General features: G+C 36.5%; 2 protein-coding genes across 2 annotated transcripts; one reads left to right on the forward strand and one right to left on the reverse strand.

Moving 5' to 3' along the window:
* Positions 1–3893: 3893 nt before the first annotated feature.
* Positions 3894–5847, forward strand: LOC109016221 (exopolygalacturonase-like). Its single transcript, XM_035694643.1, has 4 exons — positions 3894–4230; positions 4356–4664; positions 4818–5333; positions 5466–5847. The coding sequence occupies exons 1-4, from the start codon at positions 4069–4071 to the stop codon at positions 5697–5699; spliced, it is 1221 nt and encodes a 406-aa protein (XP_035550536.1). The 5' UTR covers positions 3894–4068; the 3' UTR covers positions 5700–5847.
* Positions 5848–14253: 8406 nt separating this feature from the next.
* LOC109008347 (exopolygalacturonase-like) lies at positions 14254–17030 on the reverse strand. The gene is made up of 4 exons (XM_035694646.1): positions 16696–17030; positions 16262–16570; positions 15595–16110; positions 14254–15462 (listed from the first exon to the last, which is right to left on the reverse strand). Exons 1-4 carry the CDS (start codon positions 16855–16857, stop codon positions 15229–15231), a joined length of 1221 nt encoding a protein of 406 aa, XP_035550539.1. The 5' UTR covers positions 16858–17030; the 3' UTR covers positions 14254–15228.
* Positions 17031–21032: the final 4002 nt, after the last annotated feature.

Consider the following 21032-nt stretch of genomic DNA (forward strand, 5'->3'; position numbering starts at 1 on the left):
ATCAGTATATTCTATTTTCATTTCATTCCAAAAATGAATTGAACGATTATTGGATCGTAAGATAAAGTGTGTTCAAACTGACTGGGGGGGAGCATTTAGTTCCCCTCATCCCTTCTTTGGCCAACATGGCATCACACATCGTCTCACATGTCCTCATACCTCCCAACAAAATGGGATTGTGGAACGTAAACATAGGCATATTGTAGATAGTGGTCTTTCTCTCTTGTCTAAATTTGCGGTTCCTCACTCTTATTGGGATGAAGCATTTTCAATGGCCACTTTTATTATCAATCGATTGCCTACTTCTCCCCTACACACTATTTCTCCGTTAGAAAAATTGTTCAATCAAAAATCAGATTATTCTATTCTCCGCATTTTTTGTTGTGCTTACTGGCCACTTCTTAGACCATACAATCATCACAAAATTGATTTTCGGTCTAAAAAATGTGTCTTCCTTGGATTTAGTATTCATCATCGTGGCTATCAATGTTTGGATATACACTCGGGACGTATCTTTATTTATCGACATGTCCTATTCGATGAGTCTGAATTCCCTTTCACCAATTTGTCTCCATCTAATCACGATAATATTTCTCTTACTTCCACAAGTCAATCCTCATTAAAATCGCATCCCATTTGTTCATAATCAAGCCAAAAATCCATGCAACCAATCACTTCTTCACAGCCACATATCTTGACTTTTCAACTTGGCAATAATATCCTTCCCTCTTCCACGGGTCAAGTCTCATTAAAATCCCATCCAATCCTTCCACAATCAAGGCCACGTGATTCATGCACATCACCTCATTCAGTCTCCCTTCCTTTTTCAGCACAATCACCTTCATCCACTCCTCATATCTCGATCACTACTTCCACAAATCATTCTCCATCATCAAGTGCATATTTGACCGACTCTAATTCCATAGTTTCTTATTCCCATTATTACTCGGTACCTATCCCATCTCAGTCAAATTCCAACTTCAACTCCCAAAATCTCTTTCATTCCGTGGAACCTTCCCCAAATCAAGGACCTTCCTCTCATGCCGCTACAGCTGCTTCTCCTGCATGAGTTCATCCAATGCGCACCCGTGCACAAAATAAAATTTTCAAACCAAATTTTTTTTTTGTTGGTACCATTCCTTATTTAGAACCACAGGCTTTTATGGCAAATACTGATCACATTCCTTATGACCTGGGGTGCTACTCACGTGCTGTCATTTTTGCCCCATGGAGACAAGCCATGGATGATGAGTACTCGACCTTGATGAAAAATGACACATGGCAACTAGTTCCTTTTCAAGAAGGAATGAACTTAATTGGAAACAAATGGGTGTACTGTGTCAAGAGGGATTGCAAGGGCAAGCCGGTTCGCCATAAGGCACGCCTGGTTGCTAAAGGGTACCACCAACAACCTGCATTGACTATGGTGATACTTTTAGTCCCGTGATCAAGCCTACCACTATCCGCTTGGTACTCACTTTCGCCATTTCACAACAATGGCCTGTAAGGCAAAATGATATCTCTAATGCCTTCCTTCATGGTTTTCTTGAGGAGGAAGTCTTCATGATTCAACCAACAGGTTATGTTGACAAGACTCTTCCCCATCATGTTTGTCGTCTCAACAAAGCTCTTTATGGGTTAAAGTAGGCCCCTCGTGCGTGGTATGTTAGTTTAAGTGCCAAACTTCTTGACTATGGATTTTACAATTCCAAGTCTGACACCTCATTGTTTATTTTCAACTATCATGGCACCCAACTCTTTGTTCGTGTGTATGTCGATGACATCTTCATTACTAGCTCACCACCTTCCGCCGTGACATCACTCATCAAGTCTCTCAGTTTGGAGTTTGCGGTCAAGGATCTTGGTCCTCTTCATTTCTTCCTTGGCATTGAAGCTACTTCCACTCCTGAAGGTCAACTCCTTAGCCAAAAGCGGTACATTATGGATCTTCTTGATTGGAATAATATGGCTAATGCAAAAGCCATGCATTCTCCTATGTCATCAAGTACTTAGTTGTCGCTTTTTGATGGTGCAAATTTCTCGGGCTCGAGTTTGTATCGAAGTGTGGTGGGTGCTCTCCAATACCTCTCTCTTACTCAACCTAATATTGCCTTTTTTGTGAACAAAGTGTGCCAATTTATGCACAAGTCGACGAATAAGCATTGGGCTGCAGTCAAACGCATTTTGTGCTACTTGCGTGATACCGCTAATTTTGGACTCTTACTACACCCAGGTAAGAGCTTTGTTTTATCAGTATTTTTCAATGTTGATTGGGCAGGGAGTCCTGACGATCGGAAATCAACAAGGGTTATTTTGTATTTTTTGGTCAATCTTTGGTTTCCTGAAGTTCAAAAAAACAACCCATTGTGGCTCATTCAAGTACGAAGGTGGAGTATAAGGCCCTTGCAAATGCTACGTCTGAATTGTTATGGATTAAAACTCTCTTGCGCGAACTTGGTATTTCATGCGCTCAATGCCCTCCCCTATGGTGTGACAATCTTGGGGCTACGTACTTGTCTGCAAATCCTATTCTTCATGCTCGAACTAAGCATGTTGAGCTCGATTACCATTTTGTCCGGAAGCAAGTTCAAAGGCGTTCATTATCTGTTCATTTTCTACCAAGTGAATCACAACTCGTAGATGCACTGACCAAGCCATTGCCTACAGCCAGATTTCAAGATCTACACACCAAGCTGTGCGTCCGCTCACTCCCGCTCAGCTTGAGGGGGAATAATAAGGAAATTAATGCTATCACCCAATGTGAACCAGACAAGGCCACGTGATTCATGCAATAGACCATTATTGGATTGTAGTCTTTCCATGTCTAGCCTAGTTTCCTAAAGCTGTATATTCCTTCACCATACACGTGTAATTATATATATATATATATATATATATATACATATTGGAATAGACGACAGATGTCTAAGTTTGGTGAGATTACAAAATTCTTTTCTCTATCAATATTTGTTTACAACTCTAGTTTTATTACTATAAATTTGACATATATGGAATTAATTATTAATTTGGGCAAGTTATATATACGGCTATCAATGATGATCAAATAGTAATTGTCTGCTTGCCGCAACTATATATATAATACTAATTGGTGGAACCATAAATCTCTTTGAGGGGCCCAACTTTTCTACAGTGACACATTTATATAAAATAGAAAAATCATAAAAATATAACTGTATATATATATATAAAATTAGATATCAATAATTTGTTACAATATACACGTAGAAATAAAAATTTAAAAAATACAACTTAATATATGTTTTAGATTTTTTACGATAATGTGCCATGGAATAATATTAATCTATTATTATTTTTGTAATGACATATTTAGAATTTATTTTATTCATAGAAACTATCAAGTGGTTTTTTAGAAGATCATCTTAATATGTAAGCTAGTTTGTCTCATACAAAATCTAGATATTTTCAAATCACATTAAGCATATAATAGTATAACTGAGATCACCTTAAATAAATTCTTTTATTGCTCAATGAACTCTAGAGGATAAGACCTCACAACTATTTTTTATATAAATCATCAACTTTAAATGGTTTTTCTTATATTCTCATGACTTTGAATTCCATATATATTAAAAAGCTTAATATTGAATAACAAAAAACTTTGCATGGGATTCATATTAATAAGTTTATTATTTTTCCTAAACTTAGTTTTAATTTAATTTTGATGAGGCCATATCATTGAAAATGGATAATATATATAAATTATATAAAATTAATTTGGGACTATAGGAAAACAAATTGGAGAGAAACATTTCTAGGTATATCGAAGTTTTAGAAACTTTACATGAGGTTTGCTTTGCATGGTATAATTAATCATGTGCATGGTTGGCGCGCGGCCGGTACTAAGATAATTTAGGAAGAAGATTAGATCGTGAAGGCAAAAAATAGTACACATAATTGCGGAAAACCATGCAAAAGGTGGTTTGAGATTTTAGTGGTGATGAGCTTCTGTGTTGCACTATAAATATTGAAACCAAAGTACTACTGGTCAGCCAACTCAGGATCGATCATCTTTTTCCCCCAAATGTCATGTTTTCAAACCAATATTATAATAATAATATCATGGGTTTGAAAATCAATATGGGAAGTACTATAGCATTGCTGTTGTTGTTAGCATATGCTGCCAATGCCCAACCTGGTGTCTTTGATATCAGAAAGTACGGTGGCAAGTCGAATGGAGATATCACCCAGGTACGTACGTACGTACGTATATAGTACTTACGTATATATATTTGCATGCATGCATGCATGCATTAATCTCACTTTCATTATTATTATAATTAATTTTGTGGGTGTTTAATTAATATATTAATTAGGCTGTGATAAAAGCTTGGCAAGGAGCCTGCCAAACAGCGGGAAGGAGCAAAGTAGTGATTCCAAAAGGGATATACAGAATGGGGGCTGTAACATTTAGTGGACCGTGTAAGGGTAGGATCGAGTTTCAGATTCAAGGAACCGTACAAGCCCCAGGCGGTCGCGGTTACTTCAAGTCGGGAAGTTGGGTCACTTTTTTACGCATTGACGGCTTCACTTTGTCTGGCGGTGGAACTTTTGATGGTAAAGGCAAAAGCGTATGGGGAACGAAATCGTGTTCCGGTATTAAATACTGCGGTGACCTTCCCATCGTAAGTACTACGTAGTAGTAGTACTTCATTTTCAATAACATGATCAATTAATATATATTTTTCCCAACATCTTCTCTTCTTTTTATATTCCTGTAAATTAAGAACGTACGCGCGCGCTTATTCATGAAAATCTACTTTGATCATCATGTACAGAGTCTCAGGTTTGATTTCATCAGCAACGGACTGATTCAGGGCATAACATCTTTGGATAGCAAACAATTCCACATTAATTTGTTGGGTTGCAAAAATGTTACCTTCCAACGCGTAAATATCATAGCACCTGGAAATAGTCCCAACACTGATGGAATTCATCTTGGGCGATCATCTGGAATCAGAATACTCGATACAAAGATTGCAACTGGTGATGATTGTGTTTCCATTGGTGATGGCAGTCGGGATATACTTGTCCAAAGAGTAACTTGTGGACCTGGCCATGGAATCAGCATCGGAAGTCTTGGCAAGTACACGAATGAAGAACCTGTGGTTGGAGTCAAAGTTCTTGATTGCACAATGACAAACACACAGAATGGCGTGAGAATCAAGACATGGCCTAATTCCTTTGCTGGCACCGCCTCTGATCTGCATTTCGAGAATCTCGTCATGAACAATGTCGACTATCCTGTCCTCATAGATCAATCATACTGCCCATGGCGTCAGTGCAAAGCACAAGTACGTACTTACAATATTATATCAAACTACTAGCTAGTTACGTTTTGATCAACTGTAGACTTCTTAATGTTCAAACTTTATGAATATTACTAATTCTTTAATTTGATGGTGTTTGTTTGATCTGCTATATAGATCCCCTCCAAGATCAAGATCAGCGATGTCAGCTTCAAGAACATAAAAGGTACAGCTAATACAAAGGGGGCAGTGAAGCTTATTTGCAGTAAGGCAGTACCGTGTAAGAATGTGAAGGTCACTGACATAGACATCCGATACCAAGGAAAAGACGGTCCTGCTACTTTCCAATGCACTAATGTCAATCCAACCCTCGGTGGGAAACATAATCCTCTTCCTTGTACGGTTAAATAAATTCCAAAATTAGTTACCGACTGAATTATAATAAGATTATTACAATATAATTTAATTAATTAAACTTCTTGTTCTTGTGTACTACGTTAATATAAGTCATAGAGGTACGAATATCACGTGGGTTCCCAAGCCCACGGGCATTCCAACTGAGGAGTTTCATGGCTCCGAGAGGTGCTGTTCCACAGCCACTGTCGATCTCGCAGAGTTCGTATCACAAGTCGCACCATCCCGAATTTGTTCCACTTGAATACACTTAACCAACCTTCCTTTTGAAATCCCCTCCTCTAAAACCCCTTTTCTCTTTTTGGAAATCCATTGCAACTGATCTACACAGGCCTCAATTCTAGAGAAAGGAGTGATGTCGTTTCATAAATCATAAACATGTGTTTCCACTTCTTACTACTAAGCCCATTTGGCTTTGGCACAACAACCTTCTCAAGGCCGTCGACCTCCTTCCACCACCGTGTCAGGTCTAGTCTCTTCCACCGCCTTGCCCTTAAATTCCTTCTCCCCAGGTACATTTTGATCACTAGAAATAGAAACAGGAGAGGATTTTGGCAAACCGTTAGCTTTGTTTTTCCCTGCAAATGGACGATTACCAAGACCACTACATGCATGAAGCTACACCCATATGGAAAGTCCTTCACTGCAGGCATCTCTAATAGGAGACACAAACCCACACCAGTTCTCCACCTTCAATCATGAATTTCGAGCCTCTGAGCAACGGTTTATCTACTGGCAAAGTAACCCGAACTCACAAATATTCCCCCCACTCCATCTCCCCTTGCTCGTCATCCACCTCCTTAACAACTCTAATTTTCCACCCTGTAAGTGACCCACATACTCAATATGAGCCATTAAAGGAAAATCATGAAACCTTACATAAAATGTAGCCGATGTTAACTGGATCTGCTGGACTTGTCTCCGACTGTCTACTTCAGCCATTAAGACCAGATGTTTATCAAAGGACCAAGGGCTATCACATTTTCCTTATCCCTTATATCTTCGAATTCAACAAGCATGAGAGTGGAATTCAGGTCTCTAAACTTCACCCTTAGCCTCAAATACCATGCTTTCCTCATCGTACTCTTGAAAATATCTTTATTAGAGTGTTTCCCAGTGAACACCTTCATAATCAAGCACTTTACCCCACTTAGAAAAGCATCCGCCAACTTCTCTAATTCCACCACCACCTCTGCATTTTCCTTCCCGGTCAATGAGAGGCACTGGTAGAGATCGTTGAGAGACTCCTCCATAAAACCAATTAAGCCAAACCAAAGAACAGAAACTGCACGGGACGACAGTGGTAATGGCCTCTATGTAGATAACCCACGGGAACCGATAGAGGAAAAAACCTTATCCTAGAATTAAGTCATGATTAATCTCACTTGTAGATTTTCTATTATCTACATCACTTTCAAAATCAACATCATTATAGCCGATTAATTCTAAATTTCTAATTCTAAAGCACAATTTTATATTTTTGGTACCTAGATCACTGATTGCAAAGTCATTTTTTCATATTCTCATATGGCTTTAGTGTTTTTAATGTATATAAGGTCATTTATTGGTTAGAAGAAAAGTTATATACCTTTTCCAGACCCAGAATTTCCTTCCATTTAGTTTTTCAATCCTCGAGGGATCAATACTTTCCTTCGGTGCCACTAATAAAAAACCTTAATATTAACAATAAAGATACAACAATAATAGATGTGTTTTCACATAAGTTGAATAATGTAAGTATTGCCTTGGTCGAGTGTTCCCATGAAGTTTTCTTGAAGTTTATCCTCTTTCAAGGAGTTTCTTGTGATTTTCAGCAATAAAAAATGTTCTAAAAAGATTTGACACATAACAAGAAGAGTAACAGCCTTTGAACGGACCCAATTGGGTTTAAAATGACTCAAAATGGCCAAAAACACCAAAATTAGTCTGAACCGGTCAAAAACCTAATTCAAACGTCTTAGACAGAGCTCAGGCACAATGGACCAGTCAGTGGCTCTATACTTGTCTCCACTCACAGCTCGACATGCGAGTTCAATATGTGGGTCGGCTCGATTCTTGGAATGATGTCATGTTCAATTTTGTTTGGAATGAAACCATTTGTTGCCGGAGTAGAATCTATAGGTGTAAAACAAAGAGGTTGAGTGTAGGCCTGCATGGTTGGCTGTGTACCCTGATAAGAAAGGTCGAGCCTATGGTAACACTGCACTGCATTGTGGCCATTCTTGCCACATACTTGACAAACCATTTGTGATCCTCTAGAATAATGTCCTTGGGAGCCCCCTTCCATGACCACGATTGCCTTGGCCTCGATTGTTAGGAAATGAGCGTTGGGCATGTCTACCTCCACAGCCATGAGTTTGAGTATGGCGAGTTACAATATTCACTGATCCAATAGAGATATCAAGAGCAGTATTGTGCTGCTCAAGTCTTAATTCAAAACTCATTAAGTGAGCAAATGCATCTTCAAGAGAGACTTGATTAACCCGAGTTGAGAGAGAGGTGACTATGGAGTTGTATGTAGAATCTAGGTTTGCAAGTAGATATGTCAGAAATTCTGAGTCTCGAAGGGGCTCTCCCATTGCAGCCAATGTATCGGCAAACGATTTCACTTTCTGATAATACTCAGAAATGGACATATTACCCTTCTTGAGGGTTGATAGTTCAATGTGAATTCCTACCACGCGTGCTGGGGTATGGTTAGAGAACATTCGCTCAAGAGCATTCCACACATCCTTGGAAGTTTCAAGTCCTACCATGTGGGTAATAACTGATTCTGAGAGAGAGGACATTAGAGCATCGAGTATGACTTTATCCTGATTGTACCAGTGAGAGTACTCAGGATTTGGAGCAGTTTGAATTTTTTAATTTTCTTTGGACGTGATATGAAGAATTGGCGGTGGACATGGGATTGTGCCATCTACATATCTGATCAATTGTTGGCCTCTAAGGTACGGTAGGATTTGGGCTCGCCAAAGGAGGTAATTATCCTTTGTCAATTTTATAGTGACAGGATTTTGTAGGTTCAGGATGGAGATGGATGCTATCTGGGAAGCAATGGAGGACTGTGAGGTTCAAGAAGAACCGATAGAGTGAAATGAGGCCATTGGAAAGGAAAAAAAAAAATCTTTAGACGTTTGTCTTTTAGTTGGCTCTTGATACCATAAACAAGTATTGATAGAGAAAAGAATTTTGTAATCTCACCAAACTTAGACATCTGTCATCTATTCCAATATATATATATATATATATATATTTATATAATTACACGTGTAAGGTGAAGGAATATACAGCTTTAGGAAACTAGGTTATACATGGAAAGACTACAATCCTATATTGGTCTATTGCATGAATCACGTGGCCTTGTCTGGTGCACATTCGGTGATAGCATTAATTTCCTTATCACAACTTTTTCACTTGAGCTTACTTTCAAGGGAACAAAAGAATTCATTTAGATTTGCTAATTATATAGGTCCTTATATATATATATATATATATATATATATGTACCACGTAAAGTTATGATGCAGGGGGATTTGAATTTGATGATGTTGAGTTGATTGATTCTCTGTTGATAGCACTGTAACTCTAGAAGATAGATCATCTTAAATATGGTAGAAAAAAGTGAAGACTACTCGGATTGAGCTAATATTACTCACGTGAAGTATTTTGACAATAACTTTGGCTATATGTATTAAAAATTATGAATCCCACATATTACCACAATTCAGAAATATTTTAAGCGCGCAAGTCATGGACACCAGGCTGCATGCATTCAGCGGTCCCCGTTTCGACCTTGAAGTCAAAATTTTTTTCCCTTAAATCTTCAATTTAAGTTATTTGCTCCTTTTATAATAATTTTTGTTGTTACTTTTTTGAAATGATTCTTATTTTGATTTGGTCTAGATTTTTGATGAGATATTATTTTATTACGTTTTCTATTTTTATACGAAAATTGAGATTTTTCCATTTTGGAAAATATTATTAGAATCTCCGATTTCCTTACCTATTGAGCACAACCTGTGGTTTCAGAACCAATTTTCGGATTTTATAAACAAACCATATTTTCAAAGTTTTATCTATGTGTTGCATATTTTCTCAATCTCAATCCTCAGTCTCTGTTGATCATAAACTAGCCGTCAAAATATATCTATTCTAACTAAATTCTAGTTGTTACAATTCAAATTGGATTATATATAGTACTATTACGGGATTTTTCAGATAAAATTGACTTATAGCATATATTAATCCGTTACCATGAGATGTGATAAATGTTGAATTGTTAAATGGCCGGGGCACACATGAGGTTGCAAAATTCAAACATTTTAATTTCTATATATCAATGGTTGGGGTTGTTTAGGGGTGTAAGTAAAAATTGGAAAATCGGTTGAACTGGACCGTACCAGCGGTCCAGTTTGTTAGCGGTGTAGTGCAGTACTAGTTCTTAAGAATCGAAACCGGTCATAAACCTGTGCAGTGCTGATTTTCATATTTTAAAAACCGGTATAAACCAAACAAGACCAGTATATATAATTTTAATTTTTTATATTATATTATATGCTAAATTGCTAATTAATATAACATGAAATTCTAATATTATTATTCAAGTCTATTAATCTTATAATATAAAATTAATATAACATTTTATGTAAGTTAGACACTACTTATACTATTATAATTAGACACTATTTATAGTATTTTAATATTATTATTCAAGTTTATTACTCTCACTAATAAGTTAGACATTACTTATACTATACTAATATAATTGAACATTAATGAATTAGTAATTGTTAATAATAAGAACTAAATTCTAATAATTAAGTTTAGAATTGAAAAATTATAATACTAAACTTATATAGTGTCACACGTGTAAACGATAAACTGGAAAATCAGATCAAACCGGACTAAAACCGAAAAATCAAAAGTTCCTGTTTCGGTGATGAATCCATCTGTATCGGTTCTTAAATTTTCAAAATCAATGTATACCGGTTCGGTTAACAAATTTGTCCAAAATGGGGCCGAATCGTTCCGGTTACACTCCTAGGATTGTTTTATAATCCAATGATAATATAAACTTAGAAAAAAGAGTATGAGTTATAATAAAAGGTCAAAAATAAAATGACGGTACTTTCCATTTACGGAGCCAAAGTGAGAAAAGTGATTGCGATAGATTAAGAGTTCTTCCAATGAAATGATCTCTTGTTACAAAAATTTATGTTATTAAATAGAGGTACATTATTAAATTTATAATATGGAAACTTCATAAATTACACCACCATCCTACTGTTATCCAACTATGTAGATTTGAGGGATTATGATCACACACCAAACAGTGTACCTTTTGGATTTACATCCTCTCTATAGTGATTGTTCCTATAGGGGTGTTAGTTGAGAAAGTGTCAAGTGGGCATTGGTTGTGCGATCTGCCAACAAGTGCCTTGTGGTCTATAAACTAATACAGACCGTTTGTGCACAATTTGAGTACTTGCAATTCTTATGTCTATTATCAATCTATGAGACAAATACCCTACTGAGATTGTCACCATTTTGTGAAAACACCAACAACTATTTTTGTTCTTCATTTTCTAACATTGGTATCTGAGACACTTCAAGAGGCATCAAAGAAGTCCAAATCATGGTGGAAGGGATCGCCCGAAACAGGGAAGTCCAAAGATTCTTCAGAAAATTTTCTTGCTGGTTGCCAGATTCCCTTGCCCCCCAAGGGGTAGAGTGTTGGGGACACTTCAAACGTTACACATTGCTGTCCATCATGCCAGAAGAGGGTGAAAGTTGGAGTTTTTTGGAATTGGCCCCCAGTCTGGGTAAGGAAGAAGACAACACTCTTGGTCGAAATGATGTTGTTTCGACCAACAGTCATCAGAATTGAAATAATTATGTACTAAACAACATTGTCGCTTAGTCGACTAAGGAGAAAAATGATCAAAGCGTCTTTTTTTGCTTTACACCTGTAGATTCTACTCCGACAACAAATGGTGTCGTTCCAAACAAAATTGAACATGACATCATTCCAAGAATCGAGCTGACCCACGTATTGAACTTGCATGCCGAGCTGTGAGTGGAGACAAGTACAGAGCCACTGACTGGTCCATTGTGCCGAAGCTCGGTCTAGCCGTTTGAATCAGTTTTTTGACTGGTTCAGACCAATTTTGGTGTTTTTGGCCATTTTGAGTCATTTTAAACCCAATTTGGTCCGTTCAAAAGCCGTTTCGGTTCTTGTTATGTGTCAAATCTTTTTAGAACATTTTTTATTGCTGAAAATCACAAGAAACTCCTTGAAAGAGGATAAACTTCAAGAAAACTTCATGGGAACACTCGACCAAGGCAATACTTACATTATTCAACTTATGTGAAAACATATATATTATGTTGTATCTTTATTGTTAATATTAAGGTTTTTTATTAGTGGCACCGAAGGAAAGTATTGATCCCTCGAGGATTGAAAAACTAAATGGAAGGAAATTCTGGGTCTGGAAAAGGTATATAACTTTTCTTCAAACCAATAAAAGACCTTATATACATTAAAAACACTAAAGCTATATGAGAATATGAAAAATGACTTTGCAATCAGTGATCTAGGTACGAAAAATATAAAATTGTGCTTTAGAATAAAAAATTTAGAATTAATCGGCTATAATGACGTTGATTTTGAAAGTGATGTAGATAATAGAAAATCTACAAGTGAGATTAATCATGACTTAATTCTAGGATAAGGTTTTTTCCTCTCTAGGTTCCCGTGGGTTATCTACATAGAGGCCATTACCACTGCCGTCTCGTGCAGTTTCTGTTCTTGGTTTGGCTTAATTGGTTTTATGGAGGAGTCTCTCAACGATCTCTACCAGCGCCTCTCATTGACCGAGAAGGAAAATGCGGAGGTGGTGGTGGAATCAGAGAAGTTGGCGGATGCTTTTCTAAGTGGGGTAAAGTGCTTGATTATGAAGGTGTTCACTGCGAAACACTATAATAAAGATATTTTCAAGAGTACGATGAGGAAAGCATGGCATTTGGGGCTAGGGGTGAAGTTTAGAAACCGGAATTCCACTCTCATGCTTGTTGAATTCGAAGATATAAGGGATAAGGAAAATGTGCTCCACAAGAGCCCTTGGTCTTTTGATAAACATATGGTCTTAATGTCTAAAGTTGATAGTCGGAGACAAGTCCAGCTGATCCAGTTAACATCGGCTACATTTTATGTAAGGCTTCATGATTTACCTTTAATGGCTTACTGGGTGGGAAATTGGAGTTGTTAAGGAGGTGGATGATGAGGAAGGGGAGATGGACTGGGGGGAATATTTGCTAGATCGAGTTACTTTTCCAGTAGATAAACCGTTGCTCAGCGGCTTGAAATTCATGATTGAAGGTGGAGAACCGGTGTGGGAGAAAGCCGTGAAACTATATTCAGGATCATGAGTTCGCATGGGAGACTTTCCATTCTAGCTTGCTTCTCTTTCTTTCAAGGTCTCTTTCCAAGTCCGAGTCAATGACAATGTGAAGGTTTACAATACAAATTAGGAAAAACAAGAGCAAAGATACCGAGGGAAGACAGCCTGCAAAAAAGTCTGCAGTAAAATGCCCTTTGATAAGAGTTAATATATGAAGAGAAGGAAACCACAAGGGAAGTATGCAAGAGCCAAAGCCGAATAATTTTATTGGAAAAAGGTTGGTTTTTGCTATCCTTAGTGAAAATGAAACAAAGTTCTTTGTCAATGAATTGGTGGCCTTGTTGTCAATGACTCGCCCGTAATCTCAAAAATCAAAAGTGGCGTTTGTACTATCGAAAAAAGTATTACCTCATATTCCCACTTTAGGAGTTTATAGTCAGTTTCGTATTTTGGTATATATCACTGAGAATGTTATTGTCATGAAACTTGAGGCTGGCTCTAGGATCATTTTTCTCCCAAGTTTTTTAATAGGCATTCTCTCAATAGAAACGTGAATGTCTCTTGGACCCGCTTGGGATCACTGAGAATCTGAGATCAATCGACCCTGAAAGGCTGACGACATACCCGAGATTGCTAAACAAAAGGGTCTAGCGGATCATAAGAACCTAGCATCGGGGGTTAACACGTTGGTTTTGAGACGTAGGGCACGATGGACGTTTCAATTTCCCTAAGGATAAAAATCTCTTCAACAAAAGTGTGCCCTTTTGATAAAAGGTGCAAGGAGCGAAACGACATTCATCATGCTCGATGGAATTGCAAAGTTACCTTGTTGCTCATGTACTTGATCAACCACTCACTAAATTGGGTACCGTATAAAGAAGTTGACGATTCGTTTAAAGATTGTCATAAATTGAATGTCTGAATATTCTCAAGCCAAAACAACAGGAGCATTGTTCGGTGGATCAAAGAAATTCATGAAGTGCGTCTACAAAGGAAAATTAAGGCATTTTCGTTTATGATTGACTGATGTGTACCTAACTTTCATTAGTTCTGTTGCATCTTCTGTTTATTTCATGTTTAAGGCCTTTTTTTTTTCTTTTTTCTTTTTATGTTGAACGTGAGTGAGTCACTCTTCCCGCTATCTCTGTCACCTAATCCACAAGCCTCTCTCTTTTGTGTGAATCCGCGTCTTGTCCCAGCTCCCCACTCCCTTCCCCCTGTTTCCCCGGTCTGGTCCCTGTGTGCTTATCATTTCACAAACATTTTATTCTTCTTGTATAGATCACTTGATAAACTCCACGTGTCTCTATAACTACTCATGCCTAATTTTAAACTAGGGAACAAAGAAAATAACGAGGACGATTACAGAGAGAAATCATTATCGAGATGGAAGCTTTTTTGTAATAGAATTTTGTACATGCACTAAGTTACTTGATAGTGATCAATTTTCAACATACAACAAAGTTAGTTTCCTTTAATCTTCTAATCAGGATTATTAAAATAGCATCATCGTACCCAAGAGGTGAAGAAAAGGAATAAAATTAGAAAGTACTTCTCAATAATATTATCAAGAGGTTTTTATTGGAACGGCCTTCATTCCCATCTTTTTTTTACCTTCCCACTTTAATTCAATGCGAAGTAATTGGTAATTAGGTAGAAAAAGAAAATCACTTGTTTGTGTTCTTAAGGTTCGCATGCTGCATGTTTGACTACCTTGGAATAATATCAGTATTGAGAATTAGCTAGGTGCGTTCGATCTTGATGAAGCTTAGCGCTGATGAAGCAAGCATGTTAATTTGTTGTTAAGTCCATATATAAGCTATGGGTTAGTGCTTTTGATCCGTTTGTTTTTACTTCTTATAGTAGTTGGACGTTTTGGTCTTCAAGGTCGGGGCTGTTGCAATATATCTGAAGTTATAACATCTTGCATGTCTCTTTCCATCAACATTATCAACTTCATCACTTCCATAACCACAATTGATCATGTATTTTACGACAAACAAACTGCATGAATGCATGCATGCATGCAAGATTATATATATATTAACGTAGTACACAAGAACAAGAAGTTTAATTAAATTATATTGTAATAATCTTATTGTGATTTATTTGGTAACTTTAGGAATTTATTTAACCGTACAAGGAGGAGGATTATGTTTCCCACCGAGGGTTGGATTGACATTAGTGCATTGGAAAGTAGCAGGACCGTCTTTTCCTTGGTATCGGATGTCTATGTCAGTGACCTTCACATTCTTACACGGTACTGCCTTACTGCAAATAAGCTTCACTGCCCCCTTTGTATTAGCTGTACCTTTTATGTTCTTGAAGCTGACATCGCTGATCTTGATCTTGGAGGGGATCTATATAGCAGATCAAACAAACACCATCAAATTAAAGAATTAGTAATATTCATAAAGTTTGAACATTAAGAAGTCTACAGCTGATCAAAACGTAACTAGCTAGTAGTTTGATATAATATTGTAAGTACGTACTTGTGCTTTGCACTGACGCCATGGGCAGTATGATTGATCTATGAGGACAGGATAGTCGACATTGTTCATGACGAGATTCTCGAAATGCAGATCAGAGGCGGTGCCAGCAAAGGAATTAGGCCATGTCTTGATTCTCACGCCATTCTGTGTGTTTGTCATTGTGCAATCAAGAACTTTGACTCCAACCACAGGTTCTTCATTCGTGTACTTGCCAAGACTTCCGATGCTGATTCCATGGCCAGGTCCACAAGTTACTCTTTGGACAAGTATATCCCGACTGCCATCACCAATGGAAACACAATCATCACCAGTTGCAATCTTTGTATCGAGTATTCTGATTCCAGATGATCGCCCAAGATGAATTCCATCAGTGTTGGGACTATTTCCAGGTGCTATGATATTTACGCGTTGGAAGGTAACATTTTTGCAACCCAACAAATTAATGTGGAATTGTTTGCTATCCAAAGATGTTATGCCCTGAATCAGTCCGTTGCTGATGAAATCAAACCTGAGACTCTGTACATGATGATCAAAGTAGATTTTCATGAATAAGCGCGCGTACGTTCTTAATTTACAGGAATATAAAAAGAAGAGAAGATGTTGGGAAAAATATATATTAATTGATCATGTTATTGAAAATGAAGTACTACTACTACGTAGTACTTACGATGGGAAGGTCACCGCAGTATTTAATACCGGAACACGATTTCGTTCCCCATACGCTTTTGCCTTTACCATCAAAAGTTCCACCGCCAGACAAAGTGAAGCCGTCAATGCGTAAAAAAGTGACCCAACTTCCCGACTTGAAGTAACCGCGACCGCCTGGGGCTTGTACGGTTCCTTGAATCTGAAACTCGATCCTACCCTTACACGGTCCACTAAATGTTACAGCCCCCATTCTGTATATCCCTTTTGGAATCACTACTTTGCTCCTTCCCGCTGTTTGGCAGGCTCCTTGCCAAGCTTTTATCACAGCCTAATTAATATATTAATTAAACACCCACAAAATTAATTAGAATAATAATGAAAGTGAGATTAATGCATGCATGCATGCATGCAAATATATATACGTAAGTACTATATACGTACGTACGTACGTACCTGGGTGATATCTCCATTCGACTTGCCACCGTACTTTCTGATATCAAAGACACCAGGTTGGGCATTGGCAGCATATGCTAACAACAACAGCAATGCTATAGTACTTCCCATATTGATTTTCAAACCCATGATATTATTATTATAATATTGGTTTGAAAACATGACATTTGGGGGAAAAAGATGATCGATCCTGAGTTGGCTGACCAGTAGTACTTTGGTTTCAATATTTATAGTGCAACACAGAAGCTCATCACCACTAAAATCTCAAACCACCTTTTGCATGGTTTTCCGCAATTATGTGTACTATTTTTTGCCTTCACGATCTAATCTTCTTCCTAAATTATCTTAGTACCGGCCGCGCGCCAACCATGCACATGATTAATTATACCATGCAAAGCAAACCTCATGTAAAGTTTCTAAAACTTCGATATACCTAGAAATGTTTCTCTCCAATTTGTTTTCCTATAGTCCCAAATTAATTTTATATAATTTATATATATTATCCATTTTCAATGATATGGCCTCATCAAAATTAAATTAAAACTAAGTTTAGGAAAAATAATAAACTTATTAATATGAATCCCAAAGTTGGGCCCCTCGAAGAGATTTATGGTTCCACCACTGTAGCAAAAAACCATCAGTTGCTTGGAGGCCTGTACTGTTGCATAAGCTGCTGCATCTGGAGTTGCATGTCTTCTGAACTCTTCTTGTTGTTCTTCATGTTGTTTGAGGCGCATCTCCATATCTACTTATTTTGCCAATTGAGCCTTTAACTAATGCTGCATTGCAGTCAATTCTTCGATTTTGGAATTCACATTTTCTAGCGCAATAGAAGTCATAGATGCATTCCCAGAAGAAGAGGAAGAGGGAGAAGGCTTTACACAGCAACCCAAACCCTTAAATATCCTAAACGTTGACCCAGGACTTGTGTAAAAATATCAATATCACTTGTTGAGGAATCTTGATCTGACGCAAATTCAGTACGTAGGACAATCATTTTATCCTATACATATATAAGATAAAGAATTAATATCGTCATAAATATTCTAATATATTTAATTAAAACAATTTATAATACTTAAATAATTTTTGCGGGCATCAGGATGAGTCCACTCTCCATTACGATCAGTGTGCGATGCAACATATAATTTTGTCATATCATAATTGGTATTTGAATCTTGCTACAATAAATGTATTAAGATATAAAGTCATTATGATTAATCCAAATAATTAACTATATCCAATAAAAAAAAATAGAAATACCAATTTCTTAGAGAGGCAATGGAAAGATCTTGAACTTGCATGATGATTAATTTTCAATTTTGATCTATTTATTTAGAACTTCGCTCCTGCAAAGAAATTGAAAATATTATGAAGCGAAATGACAAATAGGACAATTAAAATAATTAAATTTAATTATACTTGATATGATGGATTCTCAAATATGTCACAAAGTTTTTCCCACTCAGAAGGTTGGACATCCTGAAAAGAATGTTGGCGTGCATCTTCCTTATTCTCAAACTTATTATAATGCTCATTACACTTCACCTTATATTTACGGAATGCATTACCCATAAACTCTTCCACAGTCTTACGCTCATCTCTCCAACCAAAATTTAATTCGAAATCATCCTTGAAAAAAATAGTCACAAATACATTATCATTTATAATATTCTAAATTTAAGTAAAATATAAAAATTTATTCTACTAAATTAATATTTTAAACATTTCCAAACAACGCTTCTTGATAAGCTCTTTAACATCTTGGGAGATTTTATTCCCTGAAGTCGTTGACAAAGGAGCGTAAGTTCGTGTAAGAGCACCCACATGCGATGCAAGCCAAGCCGCTGGTTGTCCTTCACCCCCGGTATGTTCGTTAGGAATGTTAACCTTGATCTTACCCACCTTACGATATTTTTCCAACATTACCCTTCTAGTGGTGCCTCGACCTTGATGAGATTGTACTGTAGACTCTATAAAATATAACATTGTAATCAATTTCATTTATATGTCTATTATATGACCTTAATTAATAACTTTTATGAGTATTAGATTTTTACCTTGTTCTGTGGAGTCAATCTCTAATAGTGAGTCTGAATGAGGGTTATGAACAAGTGAAGATGGGTTGCGAACTTCCTTCCTCTTTGGCGGCATAATTTCAAATTACTAATACATTCAATAAGTAAAATATTTGTCATCAAGTGTAATGTTAACACATAATTGTCACCAAGAGTGAAGATTTGAACCTCTGAATTCATATTAGTGAGTCTAAGGTTGCATTTGGGTAGTGAGATGATCTCAGATATTCTGTGAATAACAGTGAAAAAGTAATGATAAAATATTGAATAGTAGTGAATAGTAGTAAAAAGTTGTAAAAAATAGGTAAAAAGTAATGATAAAATAATGAATAATTGTTATGGTGATATTGCACCCTAGAATTCTGTAACAATAGTAGGGGAGTGTTCTCACTACACAAACGGAGCCTAAACCCACATTGGTAGTCTCTATCTGCATTCTTATAATACACTTAAGCACCTTGTATTCCTTGGTTGTGGGATGAAACCCAAATCCAAAATCCAGCTCTTGATTCAAATACTGTATGGATTTAGGGAGCACTTGGTAATTCCTGGAGAAGGGATTATGTAACGCCTCGACCCAGAGGGTCCGGAGAGTTAACTCATATCACTTAAAAATCATTTCCAAATAATACTTTTAAAATAAACCAGAATCTCCATAACATATTAACCTATTTGTTCAACACAAATATCCATGTTCCTACATAATGGCACATCAGTGGTGTCTCATTGATATAGATAAACTTTTCCACAAGGACTAAAAATATCCAATACTCAACATACCAAAGCCACATAAAATATCAACGCTACCAAAAGACTCTCCAAAAGTCATTGTACCCTAGGGCACATAGTCTTCTATGATCCACAAAATTTGCAAGTATTCTCTATTCCTGATTTCCAGCTGTTGCATCAAAAATTATCTGAAACATATTGTGGAGATAGATGTGAGTTATCAACAACTCAGTAAGCAGAGAACATATACTAGTATGCAAACATGAGCATTTACAGATTTCATAATGCAGAACAAAACACTTTTTATTTTCAGAATGCAGAGTAAGAACATGTTATAAAAATATCAGAGCGAAAGTTCAAAAATATTCTTATTCAAATTCTTTTGGCATAGCATAACTGACCACCCTCGTACCAGAGCATCATATCGCATCAGAGGCCATGTTTAACCCCCGTGGTAGGGTTGTGCAAACCCCAGTAGCTAACCGAGCAGAAACAGAATGTGAATCTTCCCCTTATTTATTCTCGAAACCCCGAGTGTGCACACAGGAAAGACAACCAGAAAACCACTTTGTTTCCAAAGTGGGTGCACCAGAAACAGAACAGTTGGTACCAACCTAAACAGAAGCCACTATTAGCACCCGTGGTAGGTCAAATAGGTCACCATCCACAAACAACATCCCGATTCAGAATGTCATGCCAAAAGCTTTTAGAAATTTCATCATATCAGGGTACAGAACGTTTTCAAAACATAACAGAGTTTTCAGAAATCATATCTTATCAGAGTACAGAATATATTCAGAATAGAACAGAGTTTTCAGAAAGTTACAAAACATAATTTTATGCATAAACTTTCATATTCGCTCTCTTTTGCACAGTTCAGAAACAAAATGCAAAATAGCTCATGTCTACACCAGTCATGCCAGAAAATACTTTATTTTTAAATAGAATCTCATGAGTAATGCAGAAAAAAATAACTGAGGTATTTCAAATCTCTTTTCATAACAAAACATGCATATTTTCAAAAATCAACCTCAGTCTATTTTATTTTTATGCAAATCTAGCATAGGGACCCCGCTTACCTGGACTTCTTAGCTTTTTCAAAAATTTCCTAAATAATGCCGAACAAACTTAATCGTCACCTATAAAATAATCACGTAAATTTTCATAAATTTCTATTCAATCTTGTATTTCGATATTTAAGCCTAAACTTCTAAAATAACCTATTTTTAATTCCTCAAAATCGAAAATTCTCATTATTCCTAGAATACTAGCATCACTTTCTAAACTCATCAATATCCAATTTAATAACTCCGACTAAAATATTAAATTCTAACTTATTTACGAATGAGACCTTACTATAAATTATAAAAAAAAAAAAAAAAGAACATAACTATATCGAAACCATTAAAACCATAGCTTTTGTTTAAATCAAAAATATTCTTTTAAAATGATTCAAAATAAGATTTTGCACTTACTGATCATTCTAAAAAAAAAATTTATCAGTATTTACTTAATAAATATTTCGATAAA

The sequence above is a fragment of the Juglans regia genome, chromosome 10, assembly GCF_001411555.2.
Source record: "Juglans regia cultivar Chandler chromosome 10, Walnut 2.0, whole genome shotgun sequence".
Lineage (NCBI taxonomy): Eukaryota > Viridiplantae > Streptophyta > Magnoliopsida > Fagales > Juglandaceae > Juglans > Juglans regia.